General features: G+C 34.0%; 1 protein-coding gene and 1 pseudogene across 1 annotated transcript in view; one reads left to right on the top strand and one right to left on the bottom strand.

Moving 5' to 3' along the window:
* SORCS3 (sortilin related VPS10 domain containing receptor 3) overlaps positions 1 to 14,222 on the bottom strand; it is a 476,925-nt gene that overhangs the window by 124,979 nt on the left and 337,724 nt on the right. Inside the window, exon 7 of the mRNA XM_034440055.3 lies at positions 10,071 to 10,189. Within this exon, the coding sequence (XP_034295946.1) occupies positions 10,071 to 10,189 (119 nt within the window). The remainder of the gene's footprint in view (positions 1 to 10,070; positions 10,190 to 14,222) is intronic.
* Positions 12,533 to 13,363, top strand: LOC117678685 (small ribosomal subunit protein eS1 pseudogene; annotated as a pseudogene).

The following is a 14,222-nucleotide window of genomic DNA, read 5'->3' as shown; positions in this document are numbered from 1 at the left end:
TTATAAGCTTTTAATGATTGGTTCAATAAAAATCTCAGGGAGCTGATCCCTGCAGTGCTGCCAGAGATTCCTTGTCAGCATTGATCACAAAGATAAAAGTCAATTGGCACTAAGAGGAAGAAGTTAAAAATAAATGAGTGGTTCAATTTATATTAAAACATAATGGCTCTGAGTTAAGCTATATATATGAGGGCACATATGAGCACATGTCCTGAGACAATACAAAATGTTATATCAAGGTGAAAATGTTCAACAGTATTAAATAAATTTATGTATGTTCCACATAATTTCTATTTTGTACCTAAATATATTATAGTTAATAGAGTTGAACATCATGGGTCTGATCTATAATGCAGACCCAACATACGCACAAGCTTAAGTGAAACAAAGGAGCCTGTATTCATTTCTTAAAGCTAAAATGGAGAAGATGTTGGGTCAGACTTTATTGGTTTGATCTTTTCAAGGCTGTCTTTAGAAAACATGACTCTTGATAAAGGGTAGATATCTAGATATTGGTGAATAACAAATCCAGTAGGCTTCATCGGTGTCTAATATCCCTTTCTCTTCTCTTCCCTTCCCTTCCCTTCCCAGCAGGCAGGTAAGTGGTTGCTGCTGAGTGGAAGAGAAAACAAGGGATTGCAAGAAAGGCTGGGAAACTGTCATGGAATGTTCAAAATGATCAACATGTGGCTATAACAGCAGCAGCCCAGCAATGCTTAAGCAGCCAGAATTTCCCAAATTTCATTTTTCAAGAGTCATGGCTCTTAAATGTTGGATGCATTATGTAAGTTAGCCCATTTGGGGTACCTTGGTTCAAAAATTGTTGCCATGTAATGCATTGTTTTAAAAGTGACAGGATTAGAGTTTTAGTAGTATGTAGCTAATGGGAGGTGGGAGAGACAAGAAAGGTAGAGTGACAGACAGCATAAACAATCAAGAAGGCAAAGATTCTTCACTCCACAGCCTTCACTTACCTTTCTTATTGTATGTTTCTCATATAAATGGTTTATATGAGAAAAAAATAAAATAATGTTTCTGGACCAGATTCCTATATAATAATAATTTATTATGCCCACATTACACAAGTTTTTGGCTAATGGTGCACAATTTAAAGCAGAAATGGAGTGAAGCCACATGCAGAAGCCAATTCCACTTCTATCCAAGGTAAAAGGAATAGCAGATATTGTAAAACATACAGAAGATTTAAACATTAGGCATTTGTGACATTCAGAAGAACTTACAAATTCTAAGATAGATGTCATAATCATAACCTTTAATTGTGAACATCAATTGCAATGTCCCTGCAAACCATGTTTTACAGTTGAAAAAGTGAATGCATAAAGTCACAAATTTTCAAAAAAATTGTAAAAGTGTTTGATATTTCAGTGTTTAATATACTCCAGGTTATTTAAGCAAAAAACAATTTAATCTCTGTGGTGCATTCCCTACTTTATTTGGATTGGATAATTCACTTGAATTTGGTCCAACCAGGTCAAGATTTTTCATTATTACCTCACCTTCAAGAACGTTCCATGATCTACTCCAGGATTTCATTGACTGCTCTGTCCTGAATTCTTCAAAGTAAATATTTGTAACTTTAACTAAGAACTACTTTTGCAAAACTTGGTGGAGGTGGGTGAGGTGGAAATAACATTTTGTGGGACAGCTAAAAATTCATTAATTGCACACTTGTGGGATTTCATTTTATATCCTGAGAGAGAAATTTCATCTAGGAAATAATGTTTGATTCAACAATATAGTTAAACATTATAAACCAGAAGCATTCATATTGAAATTAAGTATTATCTACTGAAGGTCAACATCATTATCAGCTAGTATTGTAGAAAATTACACACAGTATCCTAGGGGTAATTTTTTTCCAGTTAAACTTAAAAAGGGATTGCATTGTATCTATATATCCAAAATTAGCTAAACTGATAGGTCATTCATTTGTAATGTACTCTATCTGTAATATGGTCTTTGGAATTAAATGTCTGATTTATATGAACGGATGTGATTTGATTCATTGTGAAATATTTCAGTTGAAAATTATCTTGTGTGTTCCAAGACTTACTTTATTTACTGTATAAATACAATTGATTGATCAGTTGACAGCTAGAGAACTATGGTACTTCAAAGATTTGGAATGCTCTATCACTTTATTTATTTACAAGAAAAGAGTTGAATCTGACTTTGTTCAACTATCTGCTAACTGCTAAGGATTACAAGCAAACTTTTGTATAAAGTATCACTTTGAAAAACTTCCAAATTGGATAGAACAAAGAAATATTGTGATGGAGGAACTGGATGTATTGATGAGAGAGAGGATGTAGACTAATGTCAAGTTTTACTGTATCACTCAGCTAAGAAATTTTCTAGTGCCCCAAGAGCCTCTTTATATTTTTGTGGACTTAAAAATGTCATTTAATTCCCAGAGGTAGGTTATAGAAGAAGCTGTAAGAATCCTACATTGATAGGTGGCTATTTTTTAAATTAAATTAAGACATAATAGCACCCCTATGTACATTATATATTAAAGTGCCAAACTGATAATTTGTGTGAATGAAGCTTTGAAAGAAGTTTGTCCATAAAGCAGCATCACAAAGCAAATGTGGTCCTCTTGCTTTATAACACTTTACTGCTGGCCCATTTTTGAGATGCTAATCTGTCTGCACATTCTGTGACAGTGTCAGGACCAGAATCTCTGGTGCATGTCACAGCTTTGCAACTTCCTTCAAGTAGCTTCCTTGAAGCATATGCATTGAAAGTCTTCCAGACTGTTGAAGCCACTTAGCTTGAAAGCTGGTGCAGAGCTGAAGAGTGTAGTAACCAGCCAGCCCTGGTGGAAAACTTCCAAATTGGGAAATTTCCGCAAATGCTGTGACATGCCTGCAATTTCCTTGGTCTATATATGCTGAAATTCTTCCAAATTAGACAGGTCTACCAAATATCCTCAATATACTTAGCCCAAAACACTCTAACCAATGTGTGTGGCTGGCGAGAGGACAAGGATGGAACAAACTTTCTTCCACAGTGCTAGAATACAGCCATTGGAGGTTTTCAAAACTGAATGGATTCAAGAAAGACTTCAGCCAATTCCATAGGTTGCTAAGAAGTGTAGTACCCAGATAATATTCAGGATGAATGCAAACATTGCAGGGTTGCCCACAGTATGTAATGAAGTCACTTAGTTTGGATCTCCTTGACCATAACATGTTGAAAATCTTGCAGACTGAACAACTTCAGAAAACACTGAGGGCAATTCCAAGAAGATAGCCAATATCAAAGGTCAAGACAAAAACAGGTCTTTCTTTTCTTTTCTTTTCTTTTCTTTTCTTTTTTCTTTTCTTTTTTCTTTTTTTCTTTTCTTTTCTTTCCCATGCTTCCACATTATCCCCAATTTGACTGAAGATATCTGAAGTTACCTAAGTGGTTTCACTGAGATGAATTAGGTGGCCTTCTTATTTTGGAGAAATAAATCAGTTCAATTTCATCTAAATCTATTTTGCATTCCTCAGGTCCCTTAGATGTAATAACCATCTTAAAAATTTGTTTGATCAGATTCCTACTAAAAAAAGGGTCAAGCTAAACTGCATATTAACTTTCCTTTTGTACAATATTTATGTTAACTTTGTGGCACATTCCTTAACCAATAACGAACTTTATCCTTGTATGCTGACCATAAGAAACTTGACCTATAGTCAAGTTTCTGTATACTGATGATATGGCAGTCTTTTTGACAGGTTTGGTAGATTTATAAGAGGGCTTCAAATTTTTCCTTTTATTATGTTGAGGAAAGCCTAACCATAAATTATGGAAAAATAAAGATCATGTCTTTTCAAAGAGATGTACAGTAGATGAGAGATTAATGGAAATTATATAGAATAGTCCAAGACCTTTAAATATCTTGGGAATATCTTCCATGCTTTAGGCACCTGGAATATGAAAGGAAAATCAGCAGCACAAAGGGCACAAAAATAAGTGAAGCTATCTTTCCTCTCTCTGTCTCTCTTTCTCTCTCTGTCTCTCTCTGCCTATCTATCTATCTATCTATCTATCTATCTATCTATCTATCTATCTATCTATCTATCTATCTACAGTATCTATCTATCTATCTATCTATCTATCTATCTATCTATCTATCTATCTATAAGATGCAGTGATTTCAAACTTAATACATATAAGGTATTTAAAGCTAGCTTAATTTCTTTTACCTTTTAATTACTCAATCTTTACATAGACCTTAAATCTGTATCTAAAAGACCACCAGCTACTTTGGATTGTATAGGAAAGTTTATTAAGACTTCTCTTTAGGATCAAGAGCTGAGCTTATCAAGAGACAACAAAACCTTTGATATTTTAGTACACCTAAATAAATATTAACATAACTGACAATAGCAATTAAGGCCAAATGGAAATGGCAAGACCCCAAATCAAAGGTGGGTTTCAGCAGGTTCTGACCAGTTCTGGAGAATCGGTAGCAGAAATTTTGATTAGTTCGGAGAACCGGTAGTAAAAATTCTGACTGGCCCCGCCCCCATCTATTCTCTGCTTCCAAAGTCCCAGCTGATCGGGAGGAAATGGAGATTTTTACAGTATCCTTCCCCTGTCACTCCCACCAAGCCACTCCCACAGAACTGGTAGTAAAAAATTTTGAAACCCACCACTGCCCCAAATACACTGTCTTTCTATTAATTAAAGATAAGTTTGATAAGACTTTATTCATTCATCACTCAAAGGCTATTTTGTTTAATTAGGAATTTGCACAAAAAGTCTTATCCAAGTACTTGCTATGTCTCTACTGATATTTCCTTTCAGAAAGGAGTGAAAAAAGGCTGCATTCTGGCCTTTCTTGTCCTTAGTATTTATGCAAAGTCTGTCATCATATTTACCAAAGCAAAATCCCACACTGCTAAACTCTGGAATTTGGCATGAATAAATTAAAATATATTTCTGACAGGGTTAGCAAGAATGCCAGTGGCATACTAGGCTTCTTTCATACTAAAGGAAAGCAGGCAAGAATACAAAGAGCATATAATAACTGTTTGTTCAGTCCAGATTCATAAAAGTGCTATTCCAAATATCCTACTATATCTGGAATAACAGAATAACAGAGTTGGAAGGGACCTTGGAAGTCTTCTAGTCCAACCCCCTGCTTAGGCAGGAAACCCTACGCCACTTCAGACAAATGGTTATCCAATCTCTTCTTAAAAACTTGCAATTTTGGACCATTCACAACTTCTGGCGGCAAGTTGTTTCACTGATTAATTGTTCTAACTGTCAGGAAATTTCTCCTTAGTTCTAAGTTGCTTCTCTCCTTGATTAGTTTCCACCCATTGCTTCTTGTACTGCCCTCGGGTGCTTTGGAGAATAGCTTGACTCTCTCTTCTTTGTGGCAGCCCCTGAGATATTGGAACATTGCTACCTGGTCCTTCTTTTCATTAAACTAGACATACCCAGTTCCTGCAACCATTCTTCATATGTTTTAGCCTCCAGTCCCCTAATCATCTTTGTTGCTCTTCTCTGCACTCTTTTCAGAATCTCCACATCTTTCTTACATCATGGCGATCAAAACTGAATGCAGTATTCCAAGTGTGGCCTTACCAAGGCATTAACATTTCACATCATCTTGATTCTATCCCTCTGTTTATGCAATCTAGAACTGTGTTGGCTTTTTCGGCAGCTGCTGCACACTGCTGGCTCATATTTAAATACAATGCTATATTTAGAAGCTGGCATGATCCACTGGCATCTAGGGTCTGCATATGTTGACTCTATGTCTGATTCAAGCTTTGATAAAAACCTTGACCATCACTATCCTTCTAGTTATTGCTACTTTTTTCTAGAAAACCAACATCCAGAAGGATCATGTCAGTGAGGCTTCTAATGTACAGCTCTACTAGAGCTGCAATCTGATAGCAGGTGTTTGATACCCCCTCTCAGGACAAACTAGGAGATCAACATTGCCAAGATATACACAGGAAACCCTTCAGACCAACTAATTAACTATTCAATATTAACTGCTAAAAACTGTTTCTTAGTTTGCTTTAATGTCTTGCCATCTGAATATTGAAGTTATAACAATATTCCTTTTAAAGTGCAAACTTTTCCCCATGAGCTGAAAGAATCTACGATTCTAGTCCACATACTCCTTTGTTATCTTTTCTATAGCAATGTGCATCATACCCTCATAACTTTGCTTGCAATAAGTTTGAACTCTTCTATGGTGAATTTCTCCAGAAGAGTTGCATGATCTCCTTCAGTTGCCACAGCTTTACAAAGAAAAACTTTTCTCTGAATTTAAAATCTTATAAATATGTAAACTATTTTTATGATTTCTATGCTATGTTCTTCTGTTACATCTCACTGGTCAGAACCACAACAAAGAAAATACACACATAAACATATCTATTCATTTAGTAGTTTAATAATTTTAATATTTTAGTATTTTATTCACAAAATAGTTTTATAATTTAGTTTTAATACTCTACTACTTCGTACTTAAAGTGTCTTGAAGTTTGAAGCATTTTATTTCTATTAATATTATTAAATATTCTATTTATAAGTCTTATTTAGATATCTCTATATCTAAATTTGAGCTTTGTAAAAATTACAAATATATAAAATGCTAGTTAATGACAATAATAAATGCATTATTACTCTATAATAGATTTTGAAATGTACTCAACTCCTGTACCTTTGTTCTGAATAAAAACTATAGCAGAATTGGGGGGAAAACTGTGAGTGATAGAGTTTCTATAATACCCAACATTTTAAGAATATTATAGTTTACATTATGCATAGGCAACATTTCTTGTTCTAAGATGTGTGCCAATTGTGTGGTTGGATTCAGGAAAAAATACTCACATATATCATGTGCATACTATTCTTTTTGTAGAAAGATTGCTGGGAGATATAAAGAAACCCTGATGGTATTATTGGCAAAAAGAGGGATCAGTGAAAAACTCAGATAAATTTTTACAGGCCTCCAAAAGCTGCATCAAGACATGAATATTTCTTGAAAGTTGCATGGTAACTGCAGGCAGTATGACTATATAAAACTGTGAGTTGACAATTTGTGTATTAGAAGCATTGATGCTTTAATGTAATCTGTTCTCATCATGTGCTACTTGGATTCTTATAATCTAATACAGAGGGGAAATCTATGGCCCTCCAGATATTTTTGGATGACACATCCAATAAACTCTGACTTTTAGTTATGCTGGCTAGATTTGACAGGAATAGCCTTCCATACTTTTCTCATGAACCATACAAGCAAGGGGGATATCATACAGGGCTTTCTAGGCATAGAAAGGTGAATGAATTGTCTGAGTTTTGTAAATTTTAAAATCTTAATCTGAACTTTAATGTTCCAAACAACAGATACAAAAATATTCTGTACCAGTAACTGAAAAACATTAAAACTTTGATGCATTGCTTTTTTTAAAATAGTAGAAATGATTTTGAGCCCCAAAGCATTTTGTTTCTGATGAATGCCAAGCAGTGCAAATGAATGATTATCCTGTCAATCTGGTGCAAAGTGTCTGATATTTGTTGCTTAACTTCAGAATGAAAAATAGGACCTGTCTTTAGAAGGTTTTATCTATCCTCTAGAAATGATGACTGGGATTATAGTAGTTGAAGTTCAACATATGAAGGGGATCAACATAATGGAGAAGGCTGCTTTAGACAAGCATGTGTTCTAAGTGTTACAAAAAGTTCTAGAATTCTTTGTTGAATTGCTTCTGTCATATCCTCATCTATCCTAGCTTGTTATTTCCAGAAAGAAGTACTAGGCAAATTCATAAGATCACTGCAAATAAACACCTGTACACTCCATAAACAAATTGAACAAAGGCCAGGATGACCAGTACTGAAAAACTCTGAGATCTGTAGTTCAGCAACTGGATGATCACCAATGTTTTACGGTGAGTTAGAAATGGGTGGAGAACATATATAATAGATTATGTTTTTGATAGCATTCAAAAGGTTTATAATTTAGGGACATTGATGTATTAAATATAGCTATTGTGTAAAAGAAATGACATTTGTATTTTGGCTTTTTTTAAAAAAATATTATTATTAAATTAATTTGCTATTCATCTTGCTACAAGGACTCTTTTATAAGCATGCTGCAACCTTTGAACTAATCTTTATTCTTACTAGTGTACATCACAACATTTATGTTACATCCATTGGTTAGCCTTTTCTCCAGAAATTCATAGCAATTTACATAGGGAGTTTCAGTTCATGTTTCCTACCATTAGAAAGCTGTTGGTGTATTCAGGAGAGAAGCTAATATCAATCAGTGAGTTTCCATAAGTGAGGATGTATCAGCAAATGAATTCCAGTCTGCCCATGAAATAATGTTCACTTTCTTCTGGAAGAGGGCCATTTCAAAAATAGTTCAATTGTATCCTGAAAATAAACCTTTTGGAGCAGGAATCAGTTCAAAGTGTTCTGAATACAAACTACAATTGGAACACTGAAAACTATTTTCTGTTCAAAAAAAAAAAATATCTATTAGACCATCCCTGGAGTCAGTAGATTAGAAACTGTAGTGACACAGTGTTTATAGTGCAGTATTGCAGGCTAACTCGTCCAGAGCCAGGAGTTCGATCCTGACTGGCTCAAGGTTGAATCAGCCTTTCCTTCTTCTAAGGTCGGTAAAATAAGGACCCATTATGGGGGGAAATATGCTGACTCTGTAAATTACTTAGAGAGTGCTGTAAAGCACTATGAAGTGACATATAAATCTAAATGCTATTTCTATTGGTAGATTAGTACATAATTGAGAAAAAAAAGATTTTGAATAGCCCTACTTATAACATCATTTAAAAAATCTGCATATATTTTATTTCATTTCCTGAATTTTATTTTTTCCTCACATATATGTTATGTCATAATTATACTACAGTCTATAATTAGGGAACATGTAACCTGTATGCACCTGCTCTCCCCATATCTAAAGACAGTCTGTCAATTGAATAGTTACTGAATCAGGAATGAAATGATACCAGTTTGCTCTGGTTCGGGCAAACCGGTAGTGATGGTGGTGGGTAGAGAACCAGTAGTGGTGGCAGCGCGAGGCTCCACCCACCTGCCCAGACGTCATTAGCTCCTGGTTTGAACCAGGAAGTAATCTGTTTTTTTATGCTTTGTGCATGCACAGAAGGTCCAAAATTGCACTTGATGTGCACACATGGCGCACGCACTTCCAAACCAGTAGAGAAGGTAAGTAGATTTCACCCCTGCACTGAATGTTCATTTTTCTAAATGTAAAGATGGAAATCCTTTATATTTAACATTCTATTAGCTTGGTATTTTATATTTAATAATAAATGAACAATACAATTACCATAAATATCTATTTATATTGTTTGAACCGTTAGCAGGAGAGTATTGTCATAACCTTGAAAATGGAATGAAAGAGCAATTAAATAAACATTAGTTGAGCCCTGAATAAGAAAAAGAGGTCAGAAAGATGCTCAAGATAATCTCCCTGAATTCTTTTTAGTCTGAAAAGAAGCAGGGGAAATGCTGTCAGGCTTTTCAGATTCTGTTAATATATCCTACAACAATAAAACAGAATTCTAATAGTCTTTTCAGTGTATGTTTTTAATCTGGCATAATTTAAGAGACTGATCATTACATTACCCACAACTAAAGAAAACATGGATGTAACAGAAAATATTTTTTAAACATTGGAAAAGGGAAAACCAATAACTGTAGTGTACCACATTTATTTTGCCATGAATTATCAATACAAATAAAAAACAGAGAAATTAAATTATTAGATATATTGAGGTATAGATAATTTAGTTCTCGATATTAAGATAAGCATTTTGAGAATATATTAGATGTTCCTTTATTAAAAACAGGAAAAACAATTGTACTCTTATCACTTTTTGTCAATGAAGGTTTGTTTCGTTTTGAAAATATGGTCAATATTCTTGATTTTTTAACAAAGAGGATTTCCCCATAGTATTAAATTATTTCCTAGTTAGGTACCATTTTGATAACTGGGAGGCAATTCTATCATAAAAATATGCTATGATGTGTAGACATACCTGAATAAAGATATATTCATCCTGGACAACAAGTGAACTTGTATCAATGGAGTGCAAAAAAGGTCCATTCCTGGTGGTCTCTGAACATTCTTGAATCCTACAAGTTATATAATGGGCATCTGTATGGGAAAGATAACCTTGTATGAAAAAATGTTGACCGATCATTTGTTATGGAGTAAGTAAAGCAAATATTCATCTTTTGCCATGGCCAACTTCGTATTCCTATTTTTTCATGTTGACCATTCTATTCTATGCCATTCTATTGCCTATTTCTGAAATCACTGTTTTGTTTCTTCTGCTTTTAAGCTCCCAATTAGGTGCCTGAGCAATACATCCATATTATTTTTTTAAAAAATTCATTTTTAGGTGAAGGTGAAAAGTAAATTCCCAGCTCCTTTTTTAATTAAAAAGTCTTACTGAAATTTTGCTGGATAAGGCCTGGGAATAGAAGTAGGGTTAATTTGCTTTAACAGATAAATGAGGTGGTGAGAGATTCTTTTTTCCTCTTCACTGAACAGTGACAGATTTTGGTACTCTTAAGCATAAGCATTTATTTAACTATTTTTACCTTGCAAGAACTATAAAGTGCTCCAAAGCAGTCTAAGAAACTCCAGAAGGTAATCCTTTTTCTGATGCCACTTTAACCTAGCCAAACTACTTTACTATGTCCACTGTATTCATCTGCTAAAGCCTGTTACTTATGATAGGTTAACAGGACTTCATTCTATCTGATCTTCTCCAAAATCCAATAGGAGCAAAATGTGCTCTTTTATTCACATCACAATTTTGGGTGTATTTCATTTCAATTCCTATTCTCAATCATTCATGATTTTGTTTTGTCCTCAGTTAAAGTACAATGCAATGTTACAATACAATTAATGGTTTTTCATGCATTTCATTTATGCTGAATATCCACGCTTCTTATCCACAAAAGCAAAAATTGTATCTATATAGTCTTTCACTGTTCATTGTTTAAGTTCAGAGACTTTCCATCTTCTAGGAAAGAAATATCTCTAACTCCACCTATACATTGTAGTGCCCATCAAAAGATACTATAACAAGATTTAACACCATCATTCTGACTGATTCTTCATTATTCTAAAATGCTAACGATAAACATATTTTTAAATTGCATTAGTTGTCAGCAGTTTGTTGAGTTCAACTATGCAGATTATGATTTTCCTGAGGAATCTAGCTACATAATCATAAAAGTCTGAGCAGCAAACATACACAGTTTAATTATATGATTAAAAACAGTACATTTAAAAATTATTTTTTTGGATATTTTGATGGTCAGTCTATAAAGCAAAGTGTCATTACAAATACATAGCAATTGAATTGTATTTCTTTTTGATCTTATAAGAATTAGGCATTACAATAACCAGATTAACTCAGACTGGATCCTATTACAAGAATAACTAATAATTAATTGCTCACTCAATATAATAGTGTCTGAGAAAAATTTACTATTTATATATCAGTACATACATACATGCATACACACATCCATATATACCACTCCAGCAATTAGCTAGGTATTAAAAAGGTAATTTCTAGAGTTTATGGAACTATCCACATATGTTATCCATAGTTAATCAGTTATGATATAAAAACTTTTTTTCTACAATAAGAATTTGTTTAGCATAGATTCATAAAATGTGACTCAAAGGTTTAAGCATTGAACTAATAGAGACTGGACTGAATTTGGATTTGTTATCAATAATATATTGAAATATTCCATATTATATAGGAAATTATCATTTTGACATATTTTCGCTAATAATCTAATATAACGATACCTCCTTAAGTTTCACAGGAACATAGGATTCTACTTCCTCAGGTTTCGTATCCATCTTTTTTCCTCATTTAAGCTTATATCCTTATCTCATCTATTCATTCAGGAATATATATACCTGCATATATTTTGTCAATATAGTATAATGAAACAGTGTGTAAACATCCTTCAGACATGCAAACATCCAGCTATAGTCATAAAAGCAATCTAGCATCCGTTTCCTAGTGCAAATGCAACATGTAAGTCTGCAGGAAACAACAAATAAGGGAATAAAAGTGGCCATGTCTAATAAACAATCAGATTCAAAAAGGAAATGAAAGGGGCCACTTCCTGGAGCTCAGAATCCATGAAGCAAATAAGAACCATTTTACCAAACAAAGAGGCAGAAAAGAGATCAGCTCTTAGCCACCAATGAACCACATTTTTTTCTCTTCCAACATAAAAAAACCATCAGAGCAATGGGAATGGTGTTTTGAGCTCTATGATTAAAAAAGAAAATCCTGCAAAGGCACATATGTAGAAGACAACTGGTATATTAAACAATTATTGAAATAAAGGATTAAGCTGTTTTATAAGAGAGAAATATAAGTGTTATAGAGGAAAGCAAAATTAAATACTACATAAAGATTAAACGAAAAAATAGCTCTTTGGTTCCCGGTGCGGTGTTATGGCGGTAGGAAAGAACAAGCGCCTCACCAAAGGAGGGTAGAAAGGTGCCAAGAAGAAAGTGGTGGACCCTTTTTTTAAAGAAAGACTGGTATGATATCAAGGCTCCAGCAATGTTCAATATTCAAAACATTGGAAAGACGTTAGTTACCAGGACTCAGGGAACAAAAAATGCCTCTGATGGACTGAAAGGCCGTGTATTTGAAGTAAGCCTTGCTGACCTACAGAATGATGAAGTTGCCTTCTGTAAATTCAAGCTGATTACAGAGGATGTCCAGGGGAAAAACTGCCTGACAAACTTTCATGGCATGGATCTCACACGGGATAAAATGTGTTCAATGGTTAAGAAATGGCAGACTATAATTGAAGCCCACATCGATGTCAAAACAACAGATGGGTATCTTCTACGCCTTTTCTGTGTTGGTTTCACCAAGAAAAGAACCAACCAGATTCGCAAGACTTCCTATGCTCAGCACCAACAGGTCCGCCAAATCCGCAAAAAAATGGTGGAAATCATGACACGTGAAGTACAAACAAATGACTTAAAAGAAGTTGTAAATAAACTGATTCCAGACAGCATTGGTAAAGACATTAAAAAGGCATGTCAATCAATCTACCCCCTTCATGATGTCTATGTTCACAAAGTTAAAATGCTCAAGAAGCCCAAGTTTGAACTGGACAAATTGATGGAGCTGCACGGTGAAGATGGTGGTGCTGGAAAACCATCTGGTAATGAAACTGGTGCCAAAGTAGAATGAGCTGACAGATATGAGCCCCCTTCTATGTGGAAGAATCTGTTTAAAATCAGACACAAAATAAAAGACTTCATATATATATATATATATAAAAAGATTAAATGAAAAAATAGATTCCATTAAGTAAGCAGGATTGCCTGTTTTATATTTTATAGTATTTATAATATTTAATATGTATCTCATTTATAAATAATATGTATATCATAGTGTGTATATATATATATATATAATATTTATATTATTTATATATTTATATTAATTTATAATATAAATTGCTTTATATTGTGCAGAGTATTACAGTTCTAACATTGAAGCAAATAATTTCAGAGTGAGATGGATGAATCAATTTTCTGTAGAACAAGTCCTGTATTTCCATTTCAAGCAAATTTTTCATTATGCAAAATTTCAGATTTTCATGGAGTGCTCCCAGTTTACATATGCAATAATAGGTCATGAGGTCTAAATGAAGGAATTCGTTTTGCCCATGCCCAAGATTTAAACTTCATCTGAATATTCTTTAGAATTTGGACTTTTAACCAGTCTTATTTTTCTGTGATGCTTACACAATAATTACATTCCACCTATGTTGCAAGACGCTGAATTTAGATGGAGGAGACTCAATTCAAGATTTGCCATTATCAGAAAGTTACCATCTTTCTGTGCAATCCAACCGATCTGAAAGGGATGTTGTTATATGGATAAAATGAAGTTACATGTCCAGAAGTTTGAGCTACTAAAGAGTAGGGAGGATATGAATATAATGTATCATAAAAAAGAGCCATGTTTGTCTATGGTGACAAAAATCTGAAGGCATCTGGTAGCACCTTTTCCATTTAGCAAATTTTATCAAAAGACATAAGTGTTTGTGAGGTGTTTGTGAGGTGTGGCTCGTATCATAAGATGCAAAGAGTGGTTTGGCTTTTATAGGACTTAAAC

This window comes from Pantherophis guttatus, chromosome 6, assembly GCF_059756535.1.
Source record: "Pantherophis guttatus breed Tessera chromosome 6, ASM5975653v1, whole genome shotgun sequence".
Classification (NCBI taxonomy): domain Eukaryota; kingdom Metazoa; phylum Chordata; class Lepidosauria; order Squamata; family Colubridae; genus Pantherophis; species Pantherophis guttatus.
Note: the sequence above shows the minus strand (reverse complement) of the source record. Positions and strands in the feature narration are given on the sequence as shown.